This window comes from Pezoporus occidentalis, unplaced genomic scaffold (assembly GCF_034315485.1).
Source record: "Pezoporus occidentalis ecotype Australia unplaced genomic scaffold, CSIRO_AGI_Poc_V1 ctg102, whole genome shotgun sequence".
Lineage (NCBI taxonomy): Eukaryota > Metazoa > Chordata > Aves > Psittaciformes > Psittacidae > Pezoporus > Pezoporus occidentalis.
Genome location: NW_026912801.1, coordinates 1036640 through 1055075, shown reverse-complemented (window position 1 = coordinate 1055075; position 18436 = coordinate 1036640). Strand labels below are relative to the sequence as shown.

Below are 18436 nucleotides of genomic sequence, written 5' to 3'. Positions count from 1 at the left end.
TAGCATATGCTCTGCATGGTTCTCTCTTCATTCCATCACTGAAGATGGAAGGGCTGTACATGGCAGTTGGGTGTATTAATTTTTCAAATCCTATTTCACGTTACGGCATCCAGGAGGGATTACACAGGCTTTAATTTTGGCCTGTCTGGTTCATGGCTTTTCATCTGCACCACTCTCCCTTCGAATGATTCCAAAAGCATTAAATCACTGAGGCAATCTTGCCTTGAAACCCAAATTGGGCCATTTAGGAAATGGTGGTTGGTTGGTTGCTGTAACTTTGGCTCTGTATTTTGTTTTGTTGCTGGTAGAGGTCTTCAGGTCAGTGGTCTTCAACAGCCAGTAGCCAGCATTATTCTGGTCCTTTGTACGTGAGACAGTGTTGAATAGGAACAGCCTTCCTCGTGGAGATGGGGAGGAGGCATACATTAAGAGATGTCACCTCCAAGGTTGGGGAATGTTGACAAGGAATGGCACAAGTGAAATGCCAGCCATTTCTTCTGCATGTTTACACATGAAAGAAGACGACCCCAGCTCAGACCTCTCCCTCCTGTCTCTCTTCTCCCATCTCTCATGAAAAGGCCATCACAGCGTTCCCTGGAAACAAAACCCCCTGGAACAGGACCCAGGTTCTGGAGCTGCTTCTCATGTGCACACAGCTTGACCAAGAGAAATGGCAGTGATTAGCTGGAGTGATTGTTATTCCCAGAGGAAGCTGGGGTATTAGGTGCATCAGCAGTGGGGGGGGGGACGGACACATGCTTCAGGATATCAAGGGGTTCCAACAGTAAAACATAGACCCAGTTGGTAGAGTTGGTGTCTTTGCAGTAGCAGCGTTGGCATCACTAGACCTGTCTCAGCTCAGATGGGAACACCTCACTGGCTTGTGCTCTTGCAAAGCTCATGTGTGTAATGAGCTCGGTGCAGGCAGCGTGCTGGTCGCCTTGGTCCTCTGGCCATAGCGGGGCAGGCAGGGATGAGGGCTGAGGGGCTGTGGCAGTCTGTGAGCAGTGGTTTTACTCTGCAAACCTGTGTCCTCAAAACTTCCCAGAACACTGGAGTTGGACAAAGGGATGGTGTCAGTGCAAATGCTGAGATGTGGGCAGCAAAGCCCTCCTGTGCTGAACCCCTGAACCCTTTTCTTGCACCATCAGGAGTCTCCAGCTGGTTGGTGCTGCAGAAGAGCATTGATGGTTTGTTTCCTCTGTCGATCCATGAGAGGATTAAAGCTTCATTAAGTTCTGAACACTGAAAGAATTAATGGACGATTAGGATGCATCTCCCTCCACTCTGGAATGTGGTTTATGCTGTCTGTGTCTTACAGCTCTCTTCCTTGTTTCCTCCCCTCCAGACAGGCAGAATTGACAAGTCCTACCCCACAGTGTGTGGCCACACAGGACCGGTGCTGGACATCGACTGGTGTCCTCATAATGACCAGGTCATCGCCAGCGGCTCCGAGGACTGCACTGTCATGGTAAGAGTATTGAATTGGTCTTGTGGGGTTTGCTTTGTGCTCAAACTGCTGCTGCAAAGGACACTTGTGTTTCTGAAGACATCTCCTGTTCTGCTGCTGAAGGCAGAGTCCTTGCTGAGGTGAGAGTGGTCATGGGCATTGTGCTTGTGTTATCTGGGCTTAAGAAATGATGCTGTCTTGGCTGCAGGACGTAGCTAAAGGTGGAGTAAAAAAGCAGAGTGAGCTTTATTACCTGTGTAACAGCAGAGTTTGGACTCACAAGTGACGTTTTCTTCTCACTTACTGCTTGAGAAGGTGCAGCCTCAGACTTGGGAGGTGAATCTCTTTAGCACTGAGATAGCTATTTGTGTAACAGAATTGCCCTGTATCTTTCTGGCTTTATCTTCAATTGCTCTTCCATTTTCCTTCCCTTGGGGATTTGTCTGATGTTTGGCAATAAGAAGGAGAAGAAGGAATGCCCATCACTGGTGAGGTGTCTTGCTCTGTAGTGCTTTGCAGAATACAGAGGTGGTTCCTTACCTCAAATATCCTAATGGATGCAGTGCTGTGTGTTGGGAAGAGGCCATTGGGTTTCAGAACCGCATCAAGCCCTTGATTTAAGGGTGATGCTGTAGTTTTTCCTGTATCTGTAGGTTGTAAGTAGATATGAAAAGAGCTTTTCTAATAAATAAGAAATGAAACTCCTGCACCTGCCAACCTTGGGCCTGAGACCTGTTTGTACCTCAGAGCCCACTGGAAAATAGACGGCCTCGCTCCAGGATGGATGTGGAATCCTGTGCATGCAAACACAGCAGAACAAGTGAAAGAAAATCCTTGTGAGATGAAATAATGCCAAATAACTTCAGTGATCTTTGGCCATATTTAGAAATGCTGTAGGCTGAACGTTATATTGGAATCTTATTATAGATCATGTCAGATAAATTCCTTTGCTTCTGTTCGTCGTTAGAATGTCTGGGAGGGGATTCATCCCAAGAGGCTTATCCTGGGACAGCTCTTGCCTGTGATCTCTTAGTCTTGGAAGCTGAAACATGTTAACAAAATGTACTATATTTAATATTAAACAAAACAACAAGCTTCTGTGATTGTCATGGTCACTACTGGGCTGGATGCAGGAGGCAGGAATGTTCCTCCAGAAACCGGGATCCAGAAGGAACGGTTTCTGAAACAGGAGCTCAGGCAAAGCTGGGGTCCATAGCTGCTGCCTCGGAGGCAAAATAAGTCTCTAATCCAAGTGCAATGAGAAGTATGTTGTGAGGCTCCAGAGGGATTGAATTGTGTAGAAAACCCAACAGTGTTGAGTTACAAAATGCTCCTAACGTAGACGCAAAGTGTCTGCAAGAATCGGAGCCCAAACTGCTCAGACAAGCTCCGTGGGGTCACGGCAGGTTGTCTGCTCTATCTGCACACACTGAGGCAGGGGGTGAGCTTCCCTCCATCACTGGAGGCAACAGGCATGTGGGCAGACCCCATGGTGTAGCTGACTGCAAGACTGCAAGTCTGCACACTGGCATTAGCGTGTGGTACCTGGTGGTGCTACTGTCATGAGTGGAAGGGAGCAAGCAGCTGCTGGGAAGGTGAAACGAGTGAATCCTCACTCATTTGGAAGGATTTGGAAGATCTTAGGTGCGTGTTAGCTGGAGGTTTAAAATGCAGTGAAGCTGAGTGCCAGCAGTGGTGATGGAAGCAGAGAGGTCCGAAGACTGAAGCTGAATCTCCTCTTAAGTATTGCACAACTTCTGATGGGAAATGATGTATCCCAAATCATTTGGGACAGTTGTTAACTGGGCTGTACACAGCTAGAGTGTGCAAAGACCAAGCCTGGCCCGGACTATTTGGAAGCAAAACTGGATGAGCTAATGAGCCTTCCCATTCTTAATTGCTTTTCTGTCCTGGCACGGGTAATTCAGCATCCTGTTTTCTTTGCTAGTCTTCAATAAAGGTTTTGGAGTCCTGCTTCCTGGACAGCCTGTCACTGTGAATAAACTGATCTTACTCTAAAGGATATGTGGTTGTTCATCAGCTCTGAACTCTTCATCAGCCAATGTGAAATGAGAAAACGCAGTGTGGTAGAGGAGATCGTGGGGCTTTCTGCAGAGGTGGCAGCTGCTCTAAAGACAGAAAAAGCCTTATGTTTTTAAAGACCATCTGTGCCTTGGTTACTTGAGGATTTAGGATCTTACCCTCTGCCACAGCAGATCTCAGCAGCATCAGCTAGACATGTACTGAGGGAGAGGTTGGCCTTGAGATGCTATCTGACCAGTGTCTCTGAGGTCAAGAGGGCTGATTCCCTGCAGCCATAAGTTTGAGCTATGTGTTGCACAAGGAAGCTTAACCTGGCCCTTTCAACAGCTGGAAGCATTTTCATGTTGATAAAACCTCAGGTTTGTGGAAGGTGGAAATACCCTCTGAGCTGCAGATAAACCTTGAACAGGTATGTGAGATCATGAGACTGGGGGTTGGAGTAAAGGCCTAGGAAAGAAGACATCAAGACATCTTTTTTGATGCTGCTTAGCTTTGTAGCTTGGACAGCTTCAGAGGTTTAACTGTTTGCAGCTGCATCAAAATGAATCTAATGAAAGGCTCTTGATCAGTGTGATCTGATGGTTTCAGGTGGTACTTCCGCTGTCCCATCTGATGCATTCATAAATCATTTGGAGGCAGAGAAGAAAAAGATGGTGGGGTCAGTGCTTAGGACAGCCCACCCTTGCAGGACCACCTGTGTGGAAGTCATGGTGCTGGTGGGTGTAAGAACATCACTGTCAGATCCCAGCAGAGGAGCAAGTAGAATGGAGCTCTTCAGAACACCACCTGCTTTCTCTGCTGGAGTGTAGGCTCGTGGAGGGGCAAATGCTCTTCCTTTATCCTGGGTGTTCCTCGGGACACACTTTGGCCTCTCCTCTCCTGCCCTTGCCAATTGGAATATGAAGCCAACAGATTCCTTTTTGAGTTGGCAAATACAACCCACCTGAAGTGGTTTGAGAGATAATGAAATCCTTTTAGTCTCCAAGCGTTCGGGTATTTCCTCTTCATGCCTTGTTCTCAGACCAGAACATGGCCCATTTCATGTCCCCTGTAACACAAGAGCCCTCATCAGACAAGTGATGTGATGTTGGGAACAGCAGCCGCCTCTGTCCCCTTCACTGGCTTCTTGCTGAATTTCTCTCATCTGCATAAGGGCAGGATGGAGAGTCCCCATCTCCCCTGTCCGAATTGCTCTCAGACAGGCTTCCTTTAAGACTCTGTGGCATGCAGATACCTTCTGCGGCCTCTTCTGGTGTTCTCTTTGAAGACTTGTTTTCTTGTGCCAGCAAATAAGGAATTACTTAAATAGTCATGCTTGATATTCTGCTGAATGCCTGTAATGTACTGCAGGTTTCTTAATTCAGCTGGAAAATGTCTGATTCCATAAATGCTTCTCGATAGTATCAGAAGGGCCGTTCCCAGATATGGAAAATTGGCTTCATCACAAGGTGGATGCTCAGAGTTTGCATGTATTGGCCAGAGGAGAGCTCATTTGGTTGAGCAAGTTGTTTTAAAGCTTAACCCAGAGCCCTTGCTCTTGTCCTTACCCTGGGACGCTGACCTGGCAGCAGACAGTTCTGATGTGGTACCAGGACCAGCTCGAAGGTCTTAAGCAACAGAAAGTGGCTGCACAAATCCTGCAGTGATACAAGAGCCAGGGATATAGATAAACCCTCCTTTGTTTCCTTAGATAACGTGAATGTAGGATTGATGTTGTTTCTGGAGACTGACTTAGTCTGCTCTGCCGGCCGGTGCAGAGCCAGAAGGGACAGGTTTGGGGTCTCTTTAAAGGCTACAAAATAGTGCAGTGAAAGTTGGCTGTGTTTTCTCCCTCACATGCTGTTTGTGCAAGACCTTTCCCTGCTGCTCTTCCTCTGAGCCCCAGCCTCTGCACAGCACTGTGGCGTGACTTCACTTCCTCCATCACAAACAGACCCAACCACGTTAACAAAACAACAAACCCCCAAAAGCCAACTGCTGCTGATGTCCCATTCATCTTGCGGGCTTTGGGTATTCATCCTGTGTTCTCACCTTCACAGGCCAGGTTCTGCATCCAGAGGGAACGCTCCTCAGTTTGCCCTCTGAACCCAGTTTCATCCCACGCTGAAGCCAGGCCCCCACCTTATGCAGGAATGAGTGGGCCAGGCCGTTTGGGAGCCTTCCCTGACCTTTCACACTCCTGGCTTTTGGGGTTTTTTTTGCAATACCAGGCAGGATTATTAGGTCAATAGTCGGTGTAATCTGCAGAGGATTACACGGCTCTGCAGCTGCTGGGAACTACAGGAGCTTTCCCTTAAAGAAAAATATCTGTGTCCTCCAGGGGCTCTTAAAACATCCTTTCCTTTGGTAATTTGCCTCCTATCCAACCCCTGCACTCGCTGGCTCACCGTTAAACTTGGCCCTGGAGTTTTCTGGCACACAAGTTGCTTTGCTGTGAAGCTGCACTTGCACAGAAGGATCCCAGCATCATTCCCAGCTGTGGCAGCGCAGAACAGAAATGGGGATCTCTGGTCCCTTTGCTCGGGCTGCCCCTTGGCTGGGAGGAAGGTTGACTGCAGCTGCAGGTGTAGAAGCTGCTCTGACCCTGTGTGACTTGGGTGCAGGTCACGTGTGGCCCAAGAGTGCTGCTCCTGGGTCTTTTTGTGAGTAAATTCAGTTTTCAAAGCTTCTCCCCCCAACAAAGGGAGCAGGGCCGAGTTGGGGCAGGCCACTTGATCACACCATTTCTCTCGGGGGAAGAGAAAGCTGTGTTCATCAAGGCTTGCTGTTTTTAAGGGCTCCTCAAGACCCTGGAGTAACCAGATGTCTGGCTCCCTGCTTAATCCTCAGTGTAACATCAGCCTGTGTGGCTCAGTCTCGGCTGTTGTGGCCTTTTCACCTAATGAAGAAGTGGGTTTGGTGGTTTTTCTGTATCCTATCCCCATGTCAGCTCTGCCCCAACATCTGCCTGCCTGGTAGAGGGATCACACCAGAGCTGCTCATATGGAACATCTTCTAGCCCTGCTCTCTTGTCACCTAATACTCTGCTGGGCATCTCCAGTACCTCAGATCGGAGCCCGGCCTCTCCTGCTTTGCCTTCTCTGCTGGCATCTCCCAGCTCTCAAGTTCTCCTTCCAGCTTGGTTTAGGTAATTCCTGGAGATGGGCTTTGGAAAAAGGCCTGTAGAGACAGGCCAAGGGGAACGGCTTTAACCTGCCAGAGGGGAGACTGAGATGAGCTCTTAGGCAGAAGCTCTGCCCTGTGAGGGTGCTGAGGCGCTGGCACAGGGTGCCCAAAGAAGCTGTGGCTGCCCCATCCCTGGCAGTGCTCAAGGCCAGGTTGGACACAGGGGCTTGGAGCAAGGTGCTCCAGTGGAAGGGCTCCCTGCCCATGGCAGGGGTTGGAGCTGGATGAGCTCTAAGGTCCCTTCAACCCGAACCAGCCTCTGTGTTCTGCAGCATTGCATCAGTGCTGACAGTACGGAGGTTTGGAGGTGGTTTATCCGAGAGATCTGCATACAGTTACAGCATCAAGTGTGGGTACCAGTTTTAGCAGACTGACATTAAAGTTCTGTCAGCAGACACGGTTTAAACTGTTGCTGCTGTCAGGTTGTTATTTCCTGACTGGCAAGAAGAAAGCTGCCTCTGTAAGAACTGACAGCTTTGCAGCCCAGTTTTGTCGTGGAACAGGCAGGTGAAATGATTTGTTGCAGCTCCCAAGGCAGGTTGTGTTTCAGCCCAGTCCTCAGCCTGCTGTGCCTGCAGTCACTGGGAAGGCTGGTGTTGAATTCCAAGCGAGCAGGATGACATCCTGCTTCTCCAGGCTGAACAGCTCCAGTCTGCAACCCAGTTGTTAAAGCCTGATTGCTGGGTAAAAGCCTTGGTTTGTGTCATCTTTTTGCTAGCACTGTTCATCAGGGAGGAAGAGAAAGAGGGAATTGTACCCTTGCAGAGGAATTGTGTGTCTGTCGCTGTCATTCCTCCTGAGGGTGCTGAGAGCTGCACTGCTGAGAAATGGAATCGTTTTAGGGTTATTTAGAGGGGAGCTGGTACGTGCTGGGAATTACTGCATCCCGGTGGGTTTTATTTAGGCAGCAGCCGCTCCTGTGAGGAGGGAGGAACGGGGATTAGCACAGCAATCCATGTCACCCCCGTGCATGGCTGTCTGCCTCGCTTCCGAAATCCACTCTGCTCACATCTGCCGGCTCTGACAGCTTGGCTGGGCATCGTGGGCAGGGTCTGGCAGCCCTGTTCCCTATCTGCAGATAAAGCAAACAATGGAAGGCGAAGCAAATGTGCTCTGATGCTGCCACCTACCTATAGGTAGCTATAACTGCTCACTGGTGGGTTTCCTGTTCAGTTCTTTAATGCACTACATGCAGGTCAAATTCAGTTCAAAGATGATTGTCCAGGGCTGAATTGCAGGAATAGTTCTGGTCGGGCTGATCCTGCCCTGGGGCAAGGGGTGATGGATTTTATCTCTCCCATCCCTGTTGCTGGCCAGTTGCAGAAGCCGCCTCCCTCAGTGCATGAACCTGCTCTGACTCCACAGCTGGAATGCCAGTGGCCTGCAATCCTTGGGGGTCTGTTCCTCCTCCTGATGGCACTTTCCTGGAGAGGTTTGCAACACAAGGGTTGTGTAAGCAAGGAGGCAGGAAGCCAACAGGCACTTCGCTACAGTCAAAGGTAGTTTTTCCAATGCTAACGTGGGCTGCTTTAACCTTTGCCAGAACCAAAGTGCTCTTCCCCAGTTAAGTGGCATCTGAAAGGAGGCTCTAGACAGGAGGAAACTAATAAATAAGAAGGCACCAGTGTAGCTGCACTATTATCCCCCGAGGGACAAGCATGATTTGATAAGACAGCAGCTTGTTCAGATGGAGTTTGAGCTGCTGCAAGGCAGATTAGTTTGAATCCCTGTCGGGTGGCATCTGAGATGGATGCATCTCTGGACACAGGGATAAGGGGTGTTTGCAGGTAAGTAGCCAGTGTTTATGTGCTGGCAATAAGAAGGATGTTGCACACAGATGAGCTGAAGCTTCATTGGTGGCTGGGAACAATTCCCTCCTCAATTGTCCCTTCCTGTTAATAGGGAGAAGTGACAGCTCGGACTCCTGGTGCAGGGCACAGGAAGCAAATGAGTACAGCACTCTTCAGAGGGGTTGGCCCTCGACTAACCAGTTTTCCTTTCCTTTCCTTTCCAGGTGTGGCAGATTCCCGAGAATGGGCTCACCCTGTCCCTGACAGAGCCAGTGGTGGTGTTAGAAGGTCATTCCAAGCGAGTTGGCATTGTGGCTTGGCACCCGACGGCACGCAACGTGCTGCTCAGCGCAGGTACGGTGTCTGATGGGGTCCACAAGCTTCTCCTCCCTCCTTCTCCTCCCTCCTTCTCCTCCCTCCTTCTCCTCCCTCCTTCTCCTCCCTCCTTCTCCTCCCTCCTTCTCCTCCCTCCTTCTCCTCCCTCCTTCTCCTCCCTCCTTCTCCTCCCTCCTTCTCCTCCCTCCTTCTCCTCCCTCCTTCTCCTCCCTCCTTCTCCTCCCTCCTCCTCCTCCCTCCTCCTCCTCCCTTCCCTTACGGTTTTCTTGCAGACTGGGTATTTTGAGGAAGAGCTTCATGACTCCTTTTCCTTCTCTCCAAGTTGCTTGGGGATGGTGAATCACAAGACACTGGGACACGTGGCTCGCAGCCCCCTCCTTATCTTGGCTTCAGTTATATTATCTTCAGTTCTCAGGGATAAGAGCCAGGAAATTGTCTGGAGGCATGAATTACGGTATTAAAATTGTTCCAGACTTCACTTGATCTGCAAGTTTCATCCACTGAGAAGTGTTCACATCTGCACCCTCCTCACCCCTGTTCTCACGTGCTTCTCTAAAAGGCCCAACTCTTCCTCCTTTCCCACTGATCCCTGCAAGGTATCCCAGAATTCCTTCCACGAGCTTTCATTTGCAGCATTTCCCAAATTGTCTCCTTGAGGGATATGTGCTGTGCAAGGACCACAGAGAAACAGTCACATCATTATGGAAATGAAATGGAGAAGTCATTAACCATTAGCATGATCCGAGGCTTTCACAGTGTGACCTTTAGGTTGGCACCCCATAAAGGAAGCCAGTCCTTTCAGCTGGGCTGTCAGATGAGCTGTGTGACTCCTGTTGATAGAAATGCTTTTTGAGGCACCAGTTTGGTTTTGATCTGCTTTCCCCAGAAATGCTTGGAGTTGCAGACCTTGTAGCAGTTAATGCAGTGAAATTCAGTGTGAGAACACACAAAAGGAGGTGATTTTTCTTAAGTAGCTTGCTCAGACTCACAGGCAGCAAGGTATGTGTGTGCAGGTTTGCTTCCGAGGAACAGAGAAGGGAGGCTGTCTGGTCTTTGCGGTCTCCAGGGTTCTCTTGGTGACAACAGACAGGTTCTGGATGTCTTTCATGCCCTTTGGGAGTTCAGGGGGGATTGTTCCCTTTTGCCCTGTTATATGTTTTCACCCCTCTGGAGCATTAGGAGGAATAGCTCAGTCCACACATTGAGCTTCCCTTCCCTTCCCTTCCCTGGTCCTCCAGACCTGCTCTTTATTTTGCTGTCATCTCAGTCTTAGGCTTTATTCTTCATCTTCTTGAGGAAAACCACCTTCCTGATGGTTGCAGTCCTTGTGAAGCTGCTGACCTTGGCTTTGCTGCCTGACATTGGTTTTCCTCTTTGTTCTGCTCTTTCTCCTGCTGTCGCTTGCCTGTTTTACATCTGTGCCACTGTGACTCTTTCTACCACAAATCTCTCTGTCCTGAGAAGGCAGTGACTGGCTGCCAGCCAGTATGCTCACCTATAGAGCTGTAAGAACATTGCCTCTTTGCTCTGGGCATCTCTTGCTCTGTCCTCCTGCAGTTGAGCCAAGACCTAAGAGCTCTTGCACACAGCTCCTGCAGTAGCAGTGGCCAGGGCAGGCTTTAGCAGACCTCCCTCAGCTCCACCAGCATCTCCTGCTATCCCCTTCAGCTTCTTCTCTGCCAAGGACCTCTCCTGCCTGCCCCATGCATGCAGGCAGCACACTGGTTGAGGTGGTGGCCATCTGTGGGAGCAGTGCCCAGACACTCCTGCATAAACTGCCTTTGTCTGAGAAGGTGATTGACACTTTCAGGGGAGGAGTTTGGTGCCTGCTCTGGCTTCTTGGTCCCTGCCCTGAGCCTGTATTTGAGTGAGAATGTGCTGCCTGGAGTTCGATGCACATGAAAGTGGATGGAGTGTGTTTAAGAGAGCATCTGAGGCTTGGAGCTGCAGCAGGTTTATTCCTTGCTCCCTGCTGCTGGCTTTTTTATCTGTATACACCAGTATTGTGACTTTAGCTGTTGCTTTCTATTTTAGGTTGTGATAATGCAATCATCATCTGGAATGTGGGAACAGGTGAAGCCCTCATAAACTTGGATGACATGCATGTGGATATGATTTACAATGTGAGCTGGAATCGCAACGGCAGCCTCATCTGTACAGCTTCCAAAGACAAAAAAGTTCGAGTTATTGACCCCAGGAAACAAGAAATTGTTGCTGTAAGTTTGCATGGGAATTGGTAGGGTGCAGCTGGGTTTCACTCCAGCAGAGAGTTAGTCAGAGCATATAGAGAAAGAACCTTCTTGCTTGGTATCTATACACTGTGTGTAGTCAAAGTGAGGACGAAACTACGGAAGGGCTAGCAATGGTCAAAGGATTTGTCTGGGTTTACTGGGATTAGTGCTTGAACAAGGATTTTAGGGCTCAGTTTTAAAACCTGCAGGAGTGTAATTCCACTTCTAATCCTTTTGTATAATTACAGTTCCAAAGCTACATACGCAAAGCAGTGCTTTATCAGCCTGCGTATGTGTTGTAGCTTGCGAAGAAGTCTGCCTTCCACCTTGCAGGAATCTGATAGGCAAAGCTGAAACGAGCCAGGAATGACCACTTCTTGAGTAGCTTAGTAATTGGTTTCTTCTCTCCAGCATCAGGCAAAGATAGTTGGATGTTGCTCCATGTAGCTGGCATCCTGCGTGGAGGAGCAGTGTGTCCTGCCAGTGAATCCATGCACCTCGGAGGGAAGCCACCACTGGATGGGCTTTTCTGTTCGTTGCTGTAAATGAACTTAATGTTCATAACCTGTCAATCTCTTCCAGGAGAAGGAGAAAACCCATGAGGGAGCCCGGCCCATGCGAGCCATTTTCCTTGCTGATGGAAACATCTTCACAACTGGCTTCAGCCGCATGAGCGAACGGCAGCTTGCCCTTTGGAATCCAGTAGGTTCCTGTCCCGTTACCCTTTGCTGTTGTAATGTCTGTTGAGTTACTAGCCCAGGCCTGCAGTCACTCACTAAATTCACAGCTCATATACTTGAGCATATTCCCTCTTCCTTCCGTTGCCTGCTCCTTCTTCCTGTGCCAGAAGGTATTAGGCTGGATGTGCACTCTGTAAAGGAAACGAGTTCTCATGTACCAGTTGCTGTCTCACCAAGAGCTGCGTGTTTGAGGTGCCTGAGGGGGTGTGAGAGCAGAGCAGCTGCGTGAAGGTTGCTTCGTTCTGTGTGTTACATGTGCAGAGCAGGGCAGCAGCAATCCTGTCTGGCACGATGGCTATGTCACGCCTTGTCCTTCGCTTTGTGAATTTCCTCGGGGCCTGTTTTTATTGCATTTTGTGATTAAAACGTCCTTTGGGATTTTATGGGCTCTTAGAGCACGTGGAACACGCGCATCCTTCGGCATGGAGGAGACACCGCTGCGTGTTCACAAGCTACAGAGCACTGTTGCCATTCTGTGGTGCTGTGATTCCATGGTCCTGTGTTAACATCAGCTTTTCGTTCTTCATTAACATCTGGCATTTTTTGTTTGCAGAAAAACATGGAGGAGCCAATAGCTCTTCATGAGATGGACACCAGCAATGGGGTCCTGCTGCCGTTCTACGATCCAGATACCAACATCATTTACTTGTGTGGCAAGGTAAAAAGAAGCTTTTGGCATCACTTGGTGTCTTTAGAGGGAAACTCCTGTTAATGGTTGATGCCTGTGAGATGTTCCCCAAGCTAGAACCAAAAAATGGGTACTGCAGTAATGGTCAGGGCTGCAGATGTATGGGGCTGCTCTGAAATCAGTGGGATCCTCACTGTGCAGAGCCATCAGAGAGCCTGTGAAGGGCTGGTCGGTAACTGGATGTTTCTTTGACATGGATTTACTCAGGTAAAGCTGCTCTTAATGCAACAAGTTGGATACTGTCAGCAAAACACCTCTTGTTGGTGTGGACTCGCCTTTATGGTAGTTCTGATGCCCATGGATGGCAGAACACAGCAGTGCATGGTCTGATAGGAATTGCTCTGAGTAGCCTGAGAGGAGACATAGTTTGGGCTTGTTCAGCCTGGGGAATAAAAGGCTCAGGGGAGACCTTACAGTGGTTTTGCACTGCATAAAAGGGGCTACAAGAAACCTGGAGAGGGGCTTTGGATAAAGGCCTGCAGGGACAGGCCAAGGGGAATGGCTTGAACCTGCCAGAGGGGAGACTGAGATGAGCTCTTAGGCAGAAGCTCTTCCCTGGGAGGGTGCTGAGGCGCTGGCACAGGGTGCCCAGAGAAGCTGTGGCTGCCCCATCCCTGGCAGTGCTCAAGGACACAGGGGCTTGGAGCAAGCTGCTCCAGTGGAAGGGGTCCCTGCCCGTGGCAGAATCCCATAGCCTGGGATTCTGTGATGTTCTACTGGTAAGCAGTGGAAGTTGTAGCCTGGATAAATAGAGCTGTAAACTGTGCCTTGGTCTGTGTTAGTGTTCCTGGAAGGAAAGGCTGTCGGATGACAGTGATGGCTGCCTGGCCTGGCAGGGAGTGGGCTGTGGGCCTGGGGAGCCCTGGCCCCTCTGCAGCGATCCCTCTTGTGTTCCTTGCAGGGTGACAGCAGCATTCGCTACTTTGAGATCACGGATGAATCCCCCTATGTTCACTACCTCAACACCTTCAGCAGCAAAGAGCCGCAGAGGGGCATGGGGTTCATGCCAAAGAGGGGCCTTGATGTGAACAAGTGTGAGATTGCCAGGTAAGGAGAGAGCCTGTCGGGATGAGGGGTGATGTCTTAGCAAGCCACTCCATCACAAGTTCAGCGGTTCAGAAACCAGAATTCCTGCTTCTGCATCCAGATAGTGCAAGCCAGGGAGCATACTGGATGTTGCCCCTGGGGCCTTTGGATGCTCCTTTGGTTATTAATGCGAGCAGGAAGCCTTGAGAAGGGAGCAGAGTCTGGGCTTGTCTGAAAGAGGTGAATGTTGCAGCAGCAGTGCCTGGTGGGCAGGCTGAGGATGTTGGAGTTTGTGGCACTGGCCCAAAGCAGGGCTGCAAGCAGTGAGCTGACTAGTGCATACCTGTAAATCACTGGTGTGACATCCCTCCTGGCCAGAGTGTGACTCTCTGAAGTCACTGGTACCAGTCATGGGTGGTTTTCTCCAACCCTTGCAGGACCCTGCAGGTCCTAGCACTGTGACTCCTTAGGGTTGCTCGTTTCTGATCTCCTCTGTCTCCCTTTACACTGTTGCACGTGAGCGGCCCAACCGAGGCCACCTTTGCACAGCACTGGCTGTCCTCACGTCTAAGTCACGCCTTCTCTTCCGATGTGAAAGGTTCTTCAAGCTTCACGAGAGGAAATGTGAGCCCATCATCATGACGGTTCCTCGAAAGGTGAGCACTGCCTCCCGCTTATGTCTTTGAAGCCAGCTCGTGCCTTCCAGCCCCAAAGCACTTGACCAATTCATCTCTTCTGGCTTGCAGTCGGACCTCTTCCAGGATGACCTGTACCCTGATACAGCCGGTCCAGAGGCAGCTCTGGAAGCAGAGGAGTGGTTTGAGGGGAAGAATGCCGATCCCCTCCTCATCTCCTTGAAGCATGGGTACATTCCAGGCAAGAACAGGGATCTAAAGGTGGTCAAGAAGAACATACTGGACAACAAGCCTGCAGCAAACAAGAAAAGTGATCTCATAAATGCTCCAAAGAAAGCAGCTGATGCCTCAAACACTGTGAGTAAAGTCCACGAGCGTTTTGGGACATGAGACATGAATACCGGGGTGCTGCATCCTCACAATCAGTTATAACAAAGCTCAAGCATTAAGTACCCTGGGATTTGGGTGCCAAGAGGGTAACCTGGAATTGAGGTGGTGCTTGAGTTGTGGTGCTCCAGGCAGGGTGTAGCTGTGGAAGATGACTGGGGACTGTGGCACAAAGGAAGGCTTAGCTTCTTGTTCCAGCCACCCACCTGCCTGGGAGAGCTCCTGGTGTGTAAAACCCAGCACAGGCAGTGGGAGCAGTGAACCTGAGCCCAGGCAGGCCCAGAAGGAGTTGTACAAGTCCGTAGGTGGGCTCTGTAAGTAACACAGGTACAGTAATACACAGAGATGTGGAAGTGACCTCTGTCAGTCAAGCAGGTCCTTAAAGGTTGTTAAAGAGCAGATGTGGGCCCAGTATGTCCTCCAGGGTTGCTCTGCTGGCGCTGGAAAGGCTGGTCCATGCCCTGAGCATCCCAGCTGTGGCAGCGTGAGGACCCAGTTCAGAGAAGCCCCTTGCTTTGGGACTCCCCTCTGCAAGAGCACATCCCAGCCGCTCTCCTCACAACCACACCTCTTGTCTTGTCTTGTCTTCCAGCAAAACGAAGCCAAATTGGATGAGATTTTGAAAGAGCTGAAATCCATCAAAGACACCATCACCAACCAGGACGAGCGCATTTCCAAGCTGGAGCAGCAGATGGCAAAGATCGCGGACTGAGCGGGGCGCCAGCCCAGGCACATCCCAGTTCCCAGTTGAGCAAGCAGCAGCCTGCAGCATTCCAGTCCGAGCTTTCCTGTTCTCCTCAGTTCACGTCAACGAGAGCGATGATTTCAAGCCAAGCTTTTTAGTGAAAGATCTTTTTTCTTTTTTTCCTGATGTTTTGATGAATTTTGTGACTGTGTCAACCAAGGCCACAAGAAATAAGTGCTACTTTGACAGGGTTTTATTTCCCCTCCCAGATGTTCTTGACGACACATCCATCCTGACTCTCGATGTTGTGCCCAGAGATCTTTTTTCTAGATGTAGGGACCAAGGCCACATTGTTCTTAACCATTTTTTAAAGTTGCCAAAAAAAAAAAAAAAAAGAAAAGAGGAAAAAAAAAAAAAAAAAAGAAAAAAAAAGTTGCTTTTTATTTTCCTGATTTGCCACTTTTGCAGTATTTGTGTTTTCAATTCCCAGGGACAGCACGGCCTGTGTGTGTGCGTGTGTGTGTGCTGGGTGTTTCTACTGTTCAGAGAACAAAACTGAAGCTATTTTGTATAAACCTTAGGTTCTGAGCAGTCTGATGGGTTTCCTTTGCAGTGTGGCCAAGGCTGCTGCTGAGACCCCACAGGAGCTGCCTCTGCTGCCTCCCTGCCCTGTCCCCACCACCGCTGCCTGACTGCTTACATCAAAAGTCAGTCTGAATGAGGTGATTCCCCCCCAGAACACCTCTTCTTTTACTCCACTTACAAACTAGCATCACGGTGCCCTTCTAAAACATCCCCGTGTTTGGGACTCCTCCAGCCATGTGCAGAAGGGGCAGGTTTTTACTTTGAGGCAGAAGTTCCTTTCATGCAGGTGATGTTTCTACCTGTATCCATGGAGCATAGCTTCAGGTGAGCCATGGGGGCCTCCAGGTTCTCCGTGCTCTCTGTTCCAGCCACGTGTTGCTGTAAATACTTGCTCCTGCACCACCAATGCTCATTGGCTTTAAGAAGCTTTTGAATGCCACGAGCTTGCAATCCCCTGGCCCTTCACTCAGTGCTGCATTAGCAGCAGCCAAGTGACTCTGTCACAACGGGTCTCCAGAAACAAAATGCAGCTGTTATCTTGTTCTTCCTCTCCATCATTCCTCCCTCAGCCCAGCACCGTGCTGGAGATCCATCCCTGGCAGTGCTCAAGGCCAGGTTGGACACAGGGGCTTGGAGCATCCTGCTCTAGTGGAAGGTGTCCCTGCCTATGACAGGGGGTTGGGACTGGAGGAGCTTTAAGGTCCCTTCCAACCCATCAGTGATTCTGTGAAACCATTTGCTCCCAGATCAGATGAGCATCCTCCAGCTCCAGGCGCTTCTCTCCCAGGTCAGTGGAGCAGCAGGGACTGGGGAGGGTGGTTTTGATCCCGGTTGCAGAGCTGCTTTCCCACATGGTCCTTTGGGATCCTTGGGGGAGGCACCCCATGAGCACACCGGGCTCGTGAGCTCCTCATGGGCTTTCTTGGAGGTCTCAAGCTCTGCTTAAGAGGGATTTTGGCTGCAAGGGGCTGCCTGGGTCAGGGGCAGCTCCCTGTGGTGTGAGTGGGATCCATGCACTCTGGAAGCCACACTGGGCTGGATGGGTGCTGTCGTCCCCGTGGTGCTGGGGCAGTGTTGGCACCCCAAAGTGAACAAAGACTATGGGGTGCCCGAGAGCTGTTGGCTGAGGAACCTCAGTGCCTGTCCTGATCCCTGAAACAGCTCCCTGCATCCCTGAGCTGCACGCACGGAGTGTGCTTGGAACCACCACAGCAGAGCAGCATCTCTGGTGGCTGCCACTCGGCAGGAGGAACGTGTCCCTTCCTCCGGGCTGAAGTGATGGCTTCGAGTCTCATTTTGCATTAGGGTAGCTTGAACTCTTCACATTCCCTGCTCTCCCCAAGGTTTGCATGTTCAGAGCTTGCAGGTTGAGGATTCTGTGTTCTGGAGGGATGTCTGTGTGTGTGTGTGTGTGTGAGGTGAAACCACCCCGTGGGGATGGCCAAGTGACGTAGCTGCAGGGGGACGTGAGGATGTGTTCTGCTTGCATGGAAGCTTCATCCACGTGGGGTTTTGTGTTGTAAGTGGTGAGCACAGGAGGAGGAGGAGTATCCATGACCACTGATGCTGGATTCCCAATCCAGTTGCTCCGGGTTACGTGACTGTTTGGTGCTGGTTTTGTATTGCAGTAAATGTGTGTTTTTCAGTTTGATTCCAATCCTTTCTTTGGAAACCAACCCCATCCGTGATGCTCCCCCCTGCCGCTGAGCTCTGTGTCCGTGTGGACCGGTCCCTCCAGGCCTGGGGATGCTTTGGGGGTTTGAATTGGAGCGAAATGAGTGTTTGGAGCCATGGATGGAAGCGCCCCAAGAGGCCGGTGTGCGGGAGATGGTCCGAGGAGGGCAGAGGATTTAGTTGCTAAGCTTGTGGTTTATTTCATGGACCTGATGCCTACCCAGGCTCAACCGGAGTCAGTGCCTGAAGCTTTTTGTAGCCGTGATATCCCAGAAGAGAACCAGCCGAGTCCTGAAAGATGCGCTCTTATAGAGCGGCCATAGTATCTGTCCAAATCTTTGCTTCCATTTTCAAAAGATAAAGGTCATTGATTATAAACTGCCTCTGCTTTGCTGCTTCTTTGCCTCCCTGCGTCCTGCCCCCACCGCGCCGTAGGTTTAACCGTACCCATGATGGGGCTCCCCTTAACCTCAGCCATAGAAACCCGGCTGTGTGGGCTTGTGGCTGAGCAGGGACTGTGCTCTGGGGCCCCACTGCTCACCCGCTGTGTCCCAGGGGATCCAGGGCCCATCCCTGTGGACACACCAGGAGTTGCTGCTGCTGCTTTCCCTGTGAGTGAACCCAAGAGGTTGGCTCCATATGGACTTAATGGCAGGGATGTTGGGGGGTCTTGGCCAAGACTGGGGTGATGTAATCTCTGGAAGGACCAGCATGGGTCTTCCCCAGCTGAAACCCCCTTCAAGGGCACAGGAAGTGCTGCAGCAGCAATGCCAGCCCCAGCTGGGGATGGAATCACTCGGTCCCCATCCAGGTTGGAGCCTTCCCTTGGGGCTGCAGTGTTTCTTCCACCCTGCTGCCCAGGGATGGGACAGGGATGCTGTAGATGAGATGCTCCCTGGCCACCCGTGCACGCCCTGCACCCATCCCAGGGCTGCTGCTCCCCCAGACCTGATCCCTATTTTCCATGTGTGTTCCACCCCTTGGCCAGGGCCTTTCCGGCA

At 50.6% G+C, this 18436-nt stretch overlaps 1 protein-coding gene across 2 annotated transcripts in view; it reads left to right on the top strand.

The window, feature by feature from the left end:
* CORO1C (coronin 1C) overlaps nt 1–15770 on the top strand; it is a 40862-nt gene extending 25092 nt beyond the window's left edge. For both annotated transcript variants that reach the window (XM_062615221.1, XM_062615227.1), the window contains 9 exons: nt 1349–1471; nt 8673–8802; nt 10819–11000; nt 11598–11717; nt 12309–12413; nt 13345–13490; nt 14068–14125; nt 14216–14461; nt 15084–15770. In XM_062615221.1, coding sequence (XP_062471205.1) covers nt 1349–1471; nt 8673–8802; nt 10819–11000; nt 11598–11717; nt 12309–12413; nt 13345–13490; nt 14068–14125; nt 14216–14461; nt 15084–15203 — 1230 coding nt within the window. In that variant the 3' untranslated portion in view covers nt 15204–15770. The remainder of the gene's footprint in view (nt 1–1348; nt 1472–8672; nt 8803–10818; nt 11001–11597; nt 11718–12308; nt 12414–13344; nt 13491–14067; nt 14126–14215; nt 14462–15083) is intronic.
* Nucleotides 15771–18436: the final 2666 nt, after the last annotated feature.